Source organism: Pantherophis guttatus, chromosome 6 (genome assembly GCF_059756535.1).
Source record: "Pantherophis guttatus breed Tessera chromosome 6, ASM5975653v1, whole genome shotgun sequence".
In the NCBI taxonomy this organism is placed as follows: Eukaryota; Metazoa; Chordata; class Lepidosauria; order Squamata; family Colubridae; genus Pantherophis; species Pantherophis guttatus.
The window spans coordinates 38,510,722-38,525,487 of NC_142068.1; the positions used below are offsets into that span (position 1 = coordinate 38,510,722).

General features: G+C 38.1%; 1 protein-coding gene across 5 annotated transcripts in view; it reads left to right on the forward strand.

Moving 5' to 3' along the window:
• Positions 1–13,293, forward strand: part of FARP2 (FERM, ARH/RhoGEF and pleckstrin domain protein 2) — a 65,602-nt gene extending 52,309 nt beyond the window's left edge. For 3 of the 5 annotated variants that reach the window (XM_034439530.2, XM_034439532.3, XM_034439531.3), the window contains exons 19-27: positions 27–157; positions 1,738–1,806; positions 1,909–1,998; positions 3,581–3,663; positions 4,219–4,337; positions 4,946–5,109; positions 7,928–8,035; positions 10,091–10,242; positions 11,488–13,293. In XM_034439530.2, the coding sequence (XP_034295421.2) occupies positions 27–157; positions 1,738–1,806; positions 1,909–1,998; positions 3,581–3,663; positions 4,219–4,337; positions 4,946–5,109; positions 7,928–8,035; positions 10,091–10,242; positions 11,488–11,578 (1,007 nt within the window). In that variant the 3' untranslated portion in view covers positions 11,579–13,293. Of the gene's footprint in view, positions 1–26; positions 158–1,737; positions 1,807–1,908; positions 1,999–3,580; positions 3,664–4,218; positions 4,338–4,945; positions 5,110–6,314; positions 6,455–7,927; positions 8,036–10,090; positions 10,243–11,487 lie in introns of all 5 variants that reach the window. The other 2 variants (XR_015728456.1, XR_015728457.1) reach the window with 1 other exon arrangement.
• Positions 13,294–14,766: the final 1,473 nt, after the last annotated feature.

A 14,766-nucleotide genomic window follows, 5' to 3' on the forward strand; every position in this document is an offset into this window, starting at 1 on the left:
GGGACATTTTTTGGGTAATTCTCTAGATGCACTGAAGGAAATCGCAGATATGACATCGCAACTTCAAAACAGTTTGATCCGGTTGGAGAATTTCCAGAAGCTAATAGAGCTACAGCATGATCTTCTTGGCACTGATAATCTCATAGCACCTGGAAGGGTAATCAGTTCCTTCTGTGTTAAAGTCTTCTTTGTTTTTATACAGTATTTTAAATTGGTTTGCTGCTTACCACTTATATCCTACATCCTTCTTTTAGGCATTTGTTGTGTTACTTTAGAGTTTTTGAAATTATACTTACATGTACCTTCTAAAATATGTTTCTAACACATTTTAAGCTTATTCAAATTGCATATGATTGAACAGAAAAAAATCTGTTATCAAAATAAAAAAAATTCAAAGGCTTGGCCATAATATGTAGCCATTCTTAGTGATACCAGAATGTTCAGAAGCCAGTTTGCTAAAAGCAAATAATTTTAAACGGCCTGCTCCATTTGTGCAAACAATGGGTGCACGTGCAAAACACAAACACACACACACCCCGCTGCTGCTGCCACGGCTGCCAGTCCACAGAGCCAGAAAGGTTGGGGATCCTGTTTTAGATAACAAATTTGGCATTGATATGTCCATTCCATCTTCATCCTTGCATTCCATATAGTAAGCCAATGTAGTGTAGTGGAAAGATTCAGATTCTCATCCTCAGTCACAGAAATTTAGTGAGTGATTTTGGACCAATCCTTCTCTCTCAACGGTACCTTCTTCACAGGGTTGTTACTATAGGACAGTGGTTCCCAATGTGGGGCCCACACCCCGCAGGGGGGCAATTTGATTTTTAATGGGGGCAATTGGAACCTTGTGTATACCTAGTTACTGACCTTTTAGGCTTCCTAAAAGCCTAAAAGGTGAGTAGGAGTTCACTTTTTGAATAGTAAGAATTATATGTCATGGGGGGGTGGGAGATCAGGATTTTAGAGATGCTTAGGTGGGGCATGGCCAAAAAAAGGTTGGGAACCACTGCTATAGGAGAAACAGGAAGCACCAATGCTGTGTGTGAGTGAAAGAAGGCATATAAACCTACATAAATAGATCTTGCCTGCCAGTCAATCATACCAGAATGGCCACCTGTAAACGGAAACTGTATCTTTCAGAGGTGGCTCTCAACAAAACCCACATCAGTTTATTTACCTCACAGGAAACTAAGTATTCCCCAACATTTTGTAGCAGTGGTAGAAAAGATCTCTCTGTGATGCAAGTAGCAATTGAGACGGAAATTTCCATTGTTAAGCAATGCTGTTATAAAGCACAATGTCATGTGACTGCATCACTTAGTGACAGCAATTGTTGCAATCCCCTGTTGTTATTGTTAAGCAAGGCTTGTGAGTCATCTCCTTGTAACTTCCTTGGGTTCCATGGATGGGTGGGTGGGGAAGAGCTGCCCAAGTAGATTGTAAATGTCCCTGCTGTGGCTTCCCCATTGACTTTTTTTGTGGAAGGTCAACAGGGCAGGTCGCAAATTGCAGTACACATGACCATGGGACGCTACAACTGTCATAAGTACAAGCTGGTTGCCAAGCATCCAGATAGTGATCGTATGACTCTGGGAGTATTGAGATGGCTGGAATTTCGAGGATCAATTGTAACTACCACTAGTTCAGCACTGTGTAACTTTGAATTGTTATTGAATCAATCGTTGTTATTCGAGGACTATTGGAGCCAACTTTTCTTGTTCAACTGTTCCACAGGAATTTATTCGAGAGGGTTGTTTGTACAAACTTACCAAAAAGGGCTTACAGCAAAGGATGTTCTTTCTGGTGAGTTGATATCTTTGCTCAAGGCTGTCGCAAAACACAACTGTAATCAGAGGTTGTTTTTAAAAGACAGAAAAGTTTGACAAACAAAAATGCCTGTCTCAGTTTTCAGATATGTTGCTGTATACAAGTAAAGGTGTAACAGGGACCAATCAATTCAAAATACGAGGACACCTCCCGCTGCATGGGATGCTGGTAAGTAGCTCTTCATACAGCTGCCAAACATTAAGATAGTATGATCTCTCTCCTCTTAATTTACACATTTTCCTTATAATTAACTATTAAACTATTATGTTTAACTATTATTAAAAATAACAAAGGTGGAATATAAACAAATGAGATAAGCAATAACCATTGTCAATTGGATATTCCTTGTGGCTCTGAATTTTTTTTAGATGTTCTTATAATTTTTGTATGAAATAGAAGAGCAAACTCTTGTCAATTTTCTGGTGTCAGAACAATTAAGTAACTATGGATGAATTTATCATGATGCTGTTCTTTGTACACCTATGTGGATGTTGCAGTTTCTGTTACTCCCACAACTGGACATAGCATGCTCTTTTACTTTCCAATGAACTTTTTTCTATGTTTATGTTTGATTTTCAGCTGATAGTCCTGGATCCTCCGGTAAGTAGTAAGCAAGACAAATAGGACTGCTATGTTTAGACCTATTGAAGTGGCAATGTAATTGTAGCTACTAGTTTTACCCTTTAGAACAGAGGTCTCAAACTTTGGGCAACAGGCTAAGTATGTCATTCAGTTCAGTCATTCATGAATCCTGCCTTGTTCTCATACAGCAGGAGAGCCAGAAGTAGGGCAACAGCTTATGAATCCTCCCTTAGTTTAACGAAGGAACATACTGTACATGGGACACATATTCACAGCTCTGGGGAAGCCAGGCAAAGGACTGACAGCCTGGGGCTGGCTGTAGTTGGAGCAAGAGGAGAAGGTGCTTTTGCTGCTCAATGCAAAAGCCAGATGTCTCTTATCCAGAATGAATGTCAATCTCCTGTCATGATTGTTCTTGTGTACCTTTAAACCTCCTACTGTTCCTGTGTAACCCTAACCTCAGTTGCTTAGGTTCATTGCAATGCACATGCAGTTGTTCTATCACACCACATTTTTCACATCTTGTTTGTCACCAGGAAAATGATCAGGTTCTTTTGTCATTAGCTGAGGTCAGCACCACTACTCAGAAAGGTATGAGACCACATTGTTGGCTGATTTATTACTAATCAGTCAGCAGTAGCAATAGAACTGAAAAGCAACAGATATAGGAATGTGTAGTTTTGTGATTCTCTGCAACAGTCTTTTTGATGCTGCTTAGAGGCTTTTGTATCATTGTAGGAAAATGCTTTCTTATTGTGGATGTCAGGCTAATGAAACACAGTAGTCCTCATGATGATAAGACTTTCTGTCAGCCTTACTAGATAGACCAGAAACAAAACCAGATGAGCTAATTGTACTTTATTAGAAAGTGACATTAACAGAAACTTGCAGGTCTGAAAGTACTTCTCTCCCCTATTCCCTTTCCTGTGAGCTAAGCTGCCCTTTATCTGACCGGTCCTTTGTTTGTATCTTGTTACCCTGTCTCCCAAGGTCATTCCCTCCTAACATTACAGTTTGAGACCTTCAATTAGAAGGTAAATGGCGATGAAATTAACCGCTTTTAAAAAATAGCTGATAGGTAGATTGTCACAATTTTCATGCCATTTCTTTTAATTCAGAACACATGCCAATGTCCATTGAGTGACCAGGCATGTTTCTGTTATTACAGGTGGAAGAGAGTGAAAATGAATGGTCTGTCCCTCATTGCTTCACGATCTATTCAGCTCAAAAAACTGTAGTAGTGGCAGCAAGGTAAGAAGTTGCTCAGTAGATTGTTGGTGGCAAGGAAGGGATATAGATGTTGATAGTTCCAAATGAATATGTATGCCTGCACAGAGAATACAGGCATACCATCCCAACTCTGTTCCAGATTATGCAAAGAAGACTCAGATTTCATGCTTCTCCAAGTTATGGCAGTGGAAGCATTGAGACAAAGTTTCTACCTGGAGGAAAATCCTGAGAAATAAATTGCATCCTGCACTTTAAATTTTGAGATTTGCTAATATGATTGTTGTTTCCTCTCTTCCTTTTGTTACCTCAGTTTTCAAAAGAATTGGAAAAAATATTGAGATGTGTAGTAGTGTTTCAAAGTAGGATTTTTAATAGTTATATTTGAGTATAAAATGATTATGGCAAGATTCTGGAGTGGTCAGGATGTTAGCAGTATTCCAGTATTCTTTCTTTTCTATGAAAAGGGAGGAAAGTGTTCTATATATTGAATAATAAGCAGTGTTTCTTTTAAATATAAAATACATTACAATTTATCTATGAACACATGATGCTTAAGGTTTTATCTGTGCTTCTCAGCACTCGTCTGGAAATGGGGAAATGGTTGGAGGACTTGAATATGGCAATTGAAATGGCCAAGAAAACGGTTGAGAAATCGGGCATGTTCCTTGAAAATTCTCTATCCAACCGTTCTAACAGTAAGTAGTACCATGTTTGTGATTTACGATAGTACACTGCCTGCTTTCTTAGGACAGCAATAATATGACTACAATAATAACAACCAAAAACATTTTGGCTAAGTAAACTATACCCTCTCAGACGCTCCTGATAATGTCAATCTTGACAAATAAGAACTTCCCGCTGTTAAATATTGGTAATGAATTTTGTGGTATGTGATCTTTTTTCTCCATTATTTGTAATAAAGGAAGCTATCCTTTGAACCCAGTTTTACAGTAGCCACAAAATAGATTTTTAAGAGTTGTATACTCCTGACTGACTTATTTTATAGGTATGAGATCCCATATGACATCTCAAGAACTATAGTATTGTTATATAATTTCTATGTATACTTTCCTCACTGAAAATCTGATCCAGCCAAGTTGGTTACAAAGTTGTGGCTTCCTCTATAATAACAGTAAAGTATCATCGGTTCCAAAACGTTCTGGACTGCAAAGGTCATGGATGCTAGAAACAGAGTTAACTGATGAATAACACCTTTGAGAGAGACCTACTTAAGAGATTCTTGTCACTATCATTACCCATGTACCACAGTCTCTTAAATGTTTGCTCCCTTCTCCTCCTTCAGGATCCTCAGATGAGGTTTCTCTAGAGCAGGAGTCGGAAGAGGACATTCATTCTTCTCGTAGCTCCCTGGACAGGCAGAGCCACCACCGGGCCAACACTACCATACATGTCTGTTGGTACCGCAATACCAGTGTCTCCATGACTGATCACAGTGTGGCCGTCGAGGTACCCAGCAGCAGTTCACACATCACTTTCACTTACCACTCTATCTTGGTTGCTGGTTTCTCTAACTCTATACATGCATTTACTTTTAACCTTCATCCTCTTCATTGCCTTCAGTAATTTCAATGGCCATATGAAAAAAAAATTAATGATTGCAATATGATTTTTGTGGTGTGTGTACCTCTGCATGTTCCATTGCAAAGTAGTGCTTTGAGGAAAGATTTTAAAATGAAAACAAATAAGGAAAGCTGATAAAGTCCGGCCTCTAGAATTATTTCCAACTCTTTAATAGTGGTTTTATTCCAAGTCATTTCTTTAAGGGGAAGGGGCCTTATATTGGAACAGTCAATAACATTGAGGTTACTGCTTTCCTATCTCTCCTTTGGGGAGAATTTTTTTCTTTGTACCCTCTTTCCCATTTTTAATTATGTCCTTTCTTAGAGTGATTTCTCCCCCTAGATTAAATTTCTTCTCATTGTGTTCAGCTTCCGGAGAGTTATGGCACTGGCAAGCAGACATACTCTGGAGCTTTTTCACATAAATTTGCCCTATCATTCCATTTAATTGAAAAGAATTAAAAAAAGCATTTCCATTATTTATAGTCCCAGAAGTATCTCTTCTGTCATTTGCTTGTGCTTGGACTATGGACAAACACAGATTTGCAAGATGTCCTATTCTCATAAAATGTAGGATGTTTGTATACAACTTTGTGTTGGCTTTGTAATTTTAATGGAACAGCTACAGTGGATTTGATAATTGATTGACAGCATTCACTCAAGAAGAATAGGAATATAAATAGCAATAAATGTAGATCAGTGTTTTCAATCATGGAAACTTTAAGATGTGTGGACTTCAACTCCCAGAATTCCCCAGCCAGCATGAATAAGTAGTCATTTAGCCTTCACTGCCCACTGTGAAGGAAATCGGCTTCTGACTGTGGAACCATAAATGTATGATCATGTTCACTCACTAATTCTAACTAACATTTTGCTTTGGTAAAGGCATTAATCTTCTTTTCTTATTAAAACCTTGTGATCTCTTTGCACTGCTGATTTTAAGACCATCATCCATGAGCCTCACACATCTTCAAATCATTTATTTTTACTTTTTACTTTTCATGCTATTTTAATGATCTTTTCAGATACCACCCTTATTTATTCTTTTTTTTTTCTTCCCTTTTCTGCCTTGCACCTCCTTCCTCTGCTCAGTTTGCTGCTCTGTTGCTGTTTCTCCAGAGCTTCCTCCTCGCTATTTATTGGGCCAGACTCATCGGCCTAACACAATCACCCATGTTTGCTGGTATCGGAACCAGAGCCTATCCCTGTCTGATTATCTATGCATGATTCAGGTAAACTGCTTCTTTCGGTCTTAACAGGCAGATATATTTTTACACCACCACTATTCTCTCTCTTTCTCTGAAACACTTTACTAGTATGAAGCAACAAAAGATCTAGCATATTGAGCCAATGGTAAGAAATCATTTGTTATGCAAAAAACAGAGCAATTAATCTGTTTTGTTGATTATATGCACATTTACACACTTGCTCACATGCTTTGCCATTTTTTTATTCTTTCCCTGCAGTCCTCCAGATGTTAAATTACATCTGCCACCAGTATAGCATATTGGGTACTGGCAATTATAATTCAGCAATGCCAGATTCCAGAAAACTGCTTTAGATATATTTAATTTATACTGTAATTTTGTCCCTAACAAACTAGACTTCTTTTCCAATGGTGCTTTGGGGAGTGGTGTAAATTACTCTGCATAGCTTTGCCTTCTACTTCTTTTATTCTGTGTTTTTTCTCAATCTATTTACCATATTGTCTCCTTACCCAGATTCTGTTTAGTTCTTTGCATGATGTGAGAACTAAGAGGCCGGGGGGAAAGATTTAATTGGAAAAACCAGGGTTAGAGATTGTTTGAATAACTTCAGCAGTGATTACTTAGTTGGGATTGTCATTGGTTATTATTCTATCCTGGCTAAGGAGGAAATTCATAATACATCTACCAGGGAAGGCTTATTTTCAGGGGGAGGCCGATTGGGCTTATTATCAGGGGATGTCTTCTTTTTGGGGAAACAGGGTAGATATTGGGAAGGTATTCATATATACACTTTTTAATATGAATATTAAAACTAATATTAATAGTAATATACCTTAGAGTGATCTTTCCCAACGTGACACCCTCCAGTTACACTTGAGATGTTGAACTACAATGAGATGGCTGGGAATTCTGAGATTTCTAGTTCAGTACATCCATAGGAATGAAGTTGGGCAAGACAGACGTAGTCTGTTTTGTCATTCTTCAAAGTTAGACTCAATCCTGAGTGGTGTGGTGGCTTTGTGGTGAAGACACCTTCCTCCCACTCAGAAGATTGAAAGTTGAATCCTAGGTAGTGGCAGATGTTTCTCTCTGAGGGTGCAAAGAAAAGGTATCTGCTGGAAACTCCACATAGGCAGGAAGGGCATCTGGCCAGTAAATGCTCAGCTCCATTCAATCACCCCAACTCTATCCCAAATTAAGGGATTACAGGATCGTAAAAAGGCAAAAAAAATCAGCCCACATCTTATCTTTCATGCATTTCTCCCTACAAATATCTCAACATTAGAAGCTAATAGATGTAAGCAGAAAGAAGCAGCCTTGCGAACGAAAAAATTGGTGATACAAAAATCAACTGTTCACAATGAATGTTATGTAATATTTCTTGGCCTAGGAGAATCGGGCCTCAAGAATAGCAATTTGTTTTTAAACTACTACAAGCAACATCAATAGACTTTTACTGTGGTATCTCACAATATTATTTCTCCTTCTCCTGTATAGAACCAACTATCAGGATATCTGCTGAGGAAGTTCAAAAATAGTAATGGTTGGCAGAAGCTGTGGGTTGTTTTTACAAATTTCTGTCTGTTCTTTTACAAAACACACCAGGTAAGATAAAAGTTGCACATTTTCAAGATGGAAGTATGGAATGCTAGAGGGAGGACTTGGTGACCCATATAACATAATGATCATCCATGAATGCACATAGTTCTGTGCCTTAATGGATGATCATTATAGTTCTGTAAACAATTTTGCAGTTTTTGACAAGCAATTCTGATCCATATGTCATTTAAGGGTACTCATTCAGCCACTAACTCAATTTCCTAGCCATCTGAAGTGTTCTTATGGCCAACCATTTTCTACACATTACTTCCTCCAGTGTAAATGTCATTTATTTAGCTGTGACTCTGGGCAGTGCACAAAGAACTAAAACCAGCCCCAAACATAATGTATCAAATGGAAAATACTAATGTTATGCTGCATTGCATTATTAAAAGAATTAGGTTCTTGGATAGAGGATCTTCATGTGTATAAAGGCCAACACCAACTAAAGAACTGGCAGCAGTGATTTAATATTTTTGTGTTTATAATAATAGTGAGCACTGCCACATAACTCCCTAGACTTAACAATTGTTGGTAAGAATGATGAAAAAGTTTGAATGCTGGACACGGCAGTACCTGGAAACAGCTGAATACAAGCGAAACACTGATAACCATACCAAAAAATCTTGGACATTGACAAAATTTCCATCTGTCTGTTGCAAAAGACAAACACTGTTTGGATTTGTGCATATACTATCTGTTACAACATCCTAGGTTCTTGGGAAGAACATGATGTGTCTGAAGGCCAATAACAGCTAAAAAACTGGAAGTGTGACTTCACATTGTCATGAACAGAGAATAATAATATCAAACAACATGTGCTTATCCTGGATCCTCAGGGTGGACTTGATAAGGGGATAAAAATATGAAATCCTGTCTAAACATCTGGATGACTATGCAACCAACCATAACAGTTGCCGGTATTTAAAAAGATTCCAAATTTAATCCAAAACCAAGAGCACAGCAGAGCAGTTGATTTTATTTCATTCAGTTCAATTTCTATGCTGCCCACAGCTGCCCTGATTATACAGGGAATGGCAAATATTTGCACAAAAGTGTTGCATTTGTAGTTTTGGTCCTTTTTTGAAGTTGTGAAAGTTGTGTAGTTTTACCATGTGAAACATCCAGCAACATACAGTGGGGTAAAAGTTTCAGTCTCCATGGCTATGTTAGACTATAACCCAGTGGTGAAATTCAAATTTTTTTACTATCGGTTCTGTGGACATGGCTTGGTGGGTGTGGTGTGGCTTGGTGAGCGTGGCTTGGTGGGCATGGCAGGGGAAGGATACTGCAAAATCTCCATTCCCACCCCACTTCAGGGGAAAGATATTGCAAAATCTCCATTCCCAACCCACTCTAGGGCCAGCCAGAGGTAGTATTTGCCGATTCTCCGAACTACTCAAAATTTCTGCTACCGGTTCTCCAAACTATTCCAAATTTCCACGACCGGTTCTCCAGAACCTGTCAGTGCCTGCTGGATTTCACCCCTGCTATAACCCCATGAACAATGAAGTATTCTTATATGTGGATATGTAACTGGTAATTGCCTTAAAATTTAATATATACATGGAAGGCCTATTCAAAGAACTGGAGTTTCCAACTTAATTAGACTGGTCTTTCCAAATATGATATAAAACTCATACCTCATGACCAAAATAGCTTGTTCTATTTTTCTCCCCCTTCCCTTTCCAGTAATATAGCCCAGATAAGTCCTGTAGCCTTCCAAATATCCCTCACGTATGATTACAATCAGCTTCCAGCAGCTTAGCCAATGGTGAGGTATGATGGCAGTTATCATTGTGGAATCATACATTATCTCATGATTTAGAATGATGGCAATCTATTGGCTAATTTTATATTCTGTGGATTTTTTCCCCATGGACTAATTTGGTTATCTGTATTTATCTGTAGTTAAGAGATTTAGATATACCTTTCATATGCATTCTTTAAGTGATGTGGCATTATTTTATGTATAACTTTATAAATTATTCCAGATAATTTTAAATTTAAATTTAAAGAGTAGCATAGAATCACAAAAATAAATAAATAAATAATTTCCAGGATGATTATCCACTGGCGAGTTTACCACTTATTGGTTACACAATCAACATGCCCACAGAGGCAGATGGCATTCAGAAAGATTATGTCTTCAAGCTGCAGTTTAAGTCTCATGTCTACTTCTTCAGGGCTGAGAGCAAGCATACTTTTGAAAGGTAAGTATGTACTTTAATCAAAATCTATTCAAGGAACTGATTATCCCAAGTTGTTATTTTAGGAGTACCTGTATATTAGTCTGGTAACCCAATAAGAAGTCCATTTGTCTTTAAGAAATGAGTCCTGCTTTATACAGCAATTTTGATCATCATTGAAGAGAAATATATAAAAGATGTGATATTCCGCTGGTGCAAATTTGGTCTGAATCCAATAAATGCAGAAATGTTCTATGCAGATGTAGAAATTGAATAAATGCACATTGTCAAAACATATAGGAGCAGTTTAATATGTATTAATAGTAAACTTTATTACATTTTATGACCAACGTACTGTACATACATACATGCATATGTATTTATGTATTGTATATGTACATAAAATTCTACATTATTAATAACAGTTAAAAGAAAAGAAAAAAAGGTGGGGGAAAAGATAAAATATTGAAAGTATTAAATAAATGCAATTTTCTTGGATAATATGTGCTTGGTAATATGAAATCGTAAAAGCATTGAGAGCCAGTATAAAAATTAGATTAGTTTTAAAAAAAAATATTCTGTATGTGGTATTCTCCAAATATTCTCCAACATAGGACCTCTTTTTAATATGACTTAATATGCATTTTAGAATGGTGAGTAGCTACGGTATTATTAATCTCTTGTTCATAAATAATACTGCCAGTAATTGTCTGTAGAGATTCTCAGTCATCCAGGTCATGGTTGTCCCAAAGGCTTTTTTTCAGGAGGTAACTGAACTTTTTTTTTCTTTTGAAGATGTTTAGTTTCTCATCCAAGAAGCTCTGTCAGGATAGTGGGAAATGGAAGGATTTATATTCCTTGTAGACAGCTGGTAATTTGCCTCCTTTTAAAGCAGGGCTGTCAAACTCGTGTCATGTGATGTATCATGACTTTCCCGTCCTTCACTAAACCGGGCGTGGGCGTGGCCAACGCGTGACGCATCCAGCCCTGTTTTAGAGGGTACTGTCATTAATAATAGAGGGTATTGCCTGGGTACTTTTAGAAATACTTCCATTAATATTCATCCTTGTATTCTCTATATTATGCTCTGCTCCTAGAAGTGAGCAGCTGTAACACTACTGTAGCTGTTCTTTTCAGTAAGGCAGTAAAAAGGAAACACGATAATATCTAACACGATAATAGCTCTATGAAAAGCTACTACATAGTACAAGTCAAAACCCATGGCCTTCAAATGCTAATTAAATCTTTGGATGTTGCTTTTCTCATCAGGTGGGTGGAAGTAATAAAGAGAGCCACAAGTTCTCCTGGAAGATCTAGCCTTCTGACCACAAAGGATGAAAAGGAAAGTAACATAAACTGAAAAAGATAGAGCTGGCTCTCTGTTGTAAATTATGTGCAACAATCTGGTGGAAGACACGAGTCTGACTTTGGCAACAATCAAAGGAGATCTCTGTTACTCGATGTAGACGGTGGTCAATTTTACTGTAGTATGAAACAGGACTAAACTCCCACTGAACTCAAATCCAAAGAGAAAACATAGGTGCTGGATTTATATATGGCTCAATGTTGTTGTTTCTATTTATATGAATAGAATAATTGGAAGTGTTTGGCTGGTCTGAAAACTTGTGATTTTGAATTGATTTCCTAGAACCCTTGAATGTTTAGTTTGTATTTAGTAACAATCTTTGTGCAACTTGCACATCAGATAGGGAAAACCCTCCCCCCATGTTTTGCAAGCTAACTTTACATTGTTTATATGGTATTTCAAAGTAAAATGGAGAGTTCTAAAAATTGCCAGCAACATAAATTTTAATTTTCCAAAATTGATACAATGCTTTTTTGTAGAGGAAGCAAGTAAATTGATTGGAAATTTTGCTCAGAGCATGCAGTTAATTCTGATACAAAGGAAATCATGTCTGTATCACTGCAGTTAATATTTTGAGTTCCCTGTGTTCTAATAGTGTTCCCACTGGTTTCCTATATCTATGTGCTTCTCATGGCTTTTGAATAATGTTCTTCTATTTTCTTTCTCTCAGAGTTATAAATATGGACCCAACCCTATGGTGGAATAGGAAAGTCAGTTTAAAAAATAGCCTATTCCCTTTGCAGCAGAAATAAATGCCTGCCACTGCATGTCCAAACAGAATCAATGAATTAAAAAAAAAAAAAAAATCTGAAGCAGCAGTAGAAGGCTGGGTGTTTATGACCACTAAGTATGGATAAATAATGAGGTACTAATGAATTTTTATTCAAAGGAATAAATAAATGCCAATGATTTACTATGTAAAACTGGAACAGGCATAACTTCAAATGTATACAACATTCTGTTCTTATGATGGTTCATTTAATTTAGATATCATATAGCTACAAATCAGAAATAACAGATATCCCATTCACAGTTGTCTCCTGTAACTTAGTGCCTATGTCCTATGTCATGAAAGCAAAGTTGATGTGTCTGTCTATATCAGGGATGTCAAACTCACGTTGTCACGGCAGCATTACATGACGTATTGGGACTTTTTCCCCTTTCGCTAAACTGGGCGTGGGCGTGGCCAGCACATGACGCATCTGGCCCATGGGTCGGGAGTTTGACAGCCCTGGTCTATATGGTATGTTTCAGTGAAGATGGGGAAAAAACCTACCCTAGCAAGAAGGTTCCATGTTTCTTACATGGCACAGAGCCGCATATTGTCTTTGGGAAGCAGTGTAAAGTAGCTACAGAGGGCTGGTGTTAATACAGCTCTATTTCTGTTAGATTGAGCAACAATGTGGTGATGGGTGATGTACTGTAGGAGAAAGAGTGTGGGGTGAAATGTTATCTTAAACTTTGTATTTTGAAATGTGGGAGGCTGAAAATAGGACTTTACAAAAATTTTGATTCAGTTCATTACTCATGGAATTGATTCAAAAACTATATAAAATTAGGGTTTCTTTCCCATGGAGGGAAAATTCTGACATCTTTCTTGATGAGGAGCAAATTCCTAAAGATTTATTTAACATAATGGCCATTCATTACATCGTCTGTCTTTATTTATTAGTCTGTTTTTGGAAATAAACTATTATAGATCTCTTAAATTTGTTTCACTCGTTATCAATCATGCGTAATCTCGGCTTTCTAATAGTTGATACAATTTCATGAATAATACACGACAACAGCAAACCCTATGGGGGCAGGGGTGTTGGGTTTTTATTTATTTATTAAGGAAACTCATCAAAGTATATAAGCTACTTTCAAATTCACCATATTCCCTAGTAAACTTTAGCAAGGATTTAGTCACCACCTCTCCCTGCACTTTCTCCTAACCATTCAATAAATTAAAATTAAAAAGACATTGTAACTTTTTTCCTCTGTGTTTGTGAATATCTGATGTTTTTCTAACTGTATATATGCTTGCGAGCTATCAAACTGCTCTAACATGCACATTCACCTTGGTGTTTAAAATTATGCTACTCTCTATATCCTTCTTTAAAGAGCCGAGGTGGTGCAGTGGTTAGAATGCAAGTTACTGCAAGTTACTTCTGCTGGCTGCTGGCTGCTGGCTGCCTAGAATTTGGCAGTTCGAATCTCACCGGCTGAAGGCTGACTCAGCCTTCCATCCTTCTGAAGTCAGTAAAATGAGGACCCAGATTGTTGGAGGCAATATGCTGACTCTGTAAACCACTTAGAGAGGGCTGTAAAGCACTGTGAAGCAGTATATAAATCTAAGTGCTATTTGCTATTAAATATAAGGCTAAAAATATATTGTCCTTCCTCTCCCCCAATTGACACCTGAGGTATAGCAGTGAGTAGAAAAACTCCTATGGCACATCCTTTTCTTGACTTCGGCAGAGTTTTGCAGGTGGGATCCTCCATATCAGATGCTCCACCCCATCAAAGAAAAAAAAACTTCAGCCATGTATTTATTTATTTATTTATTTTTATTTTATTGAATTTGTATACCGCCCTACTCCCGAAGGACTCAGGGCGGTGAACAGCCATAGAATAAAACATATAAATACAAAATTTAAAATAGATTAAAACGAATTAAATAAATTGGCTGAACAAATTTAAAACCCCAATAATTTAAAACCAGATTTAAAATTTCCATTTAAAAGGGGAAACTTAGGTCAGGCCGGCTTGATGAAATAGGAAAATCTTGAGCGCGCAACAGAAGGTACGCAGATCCGGGATCCTCCGTATCTCCGGGGGGAGCTCGTTCCAGATAGTAGATGCCCCCACAGAGAAGGCTCTCCCCCTGGGGGCCGCTAGTCGACATTGTTTGGCCGACGGCACCTGGAGGAGCCCCTCTCTATGGGAGTGTACTGGTCGGTGGGAGGCTATTGGTGGTAGCAGGCGGTCCCGTAAACAACCAGGTCCTAAGCCATGGAGCGCTCTAAAGGTGATAACCAAAACCTTGAAGCGCACTCGGAAGACCACCGGGAGCCAGTGCAGCTCGCGCAGGAGAGGTGTTACATGGGAGCGCCACGTCGCTCCCGTCACCACCCGTGCGGCCACACTCTGCGCCAGTTGGGAGCTTCCAAGTGCTCCTCAAGGGGAGCCCCATGTAG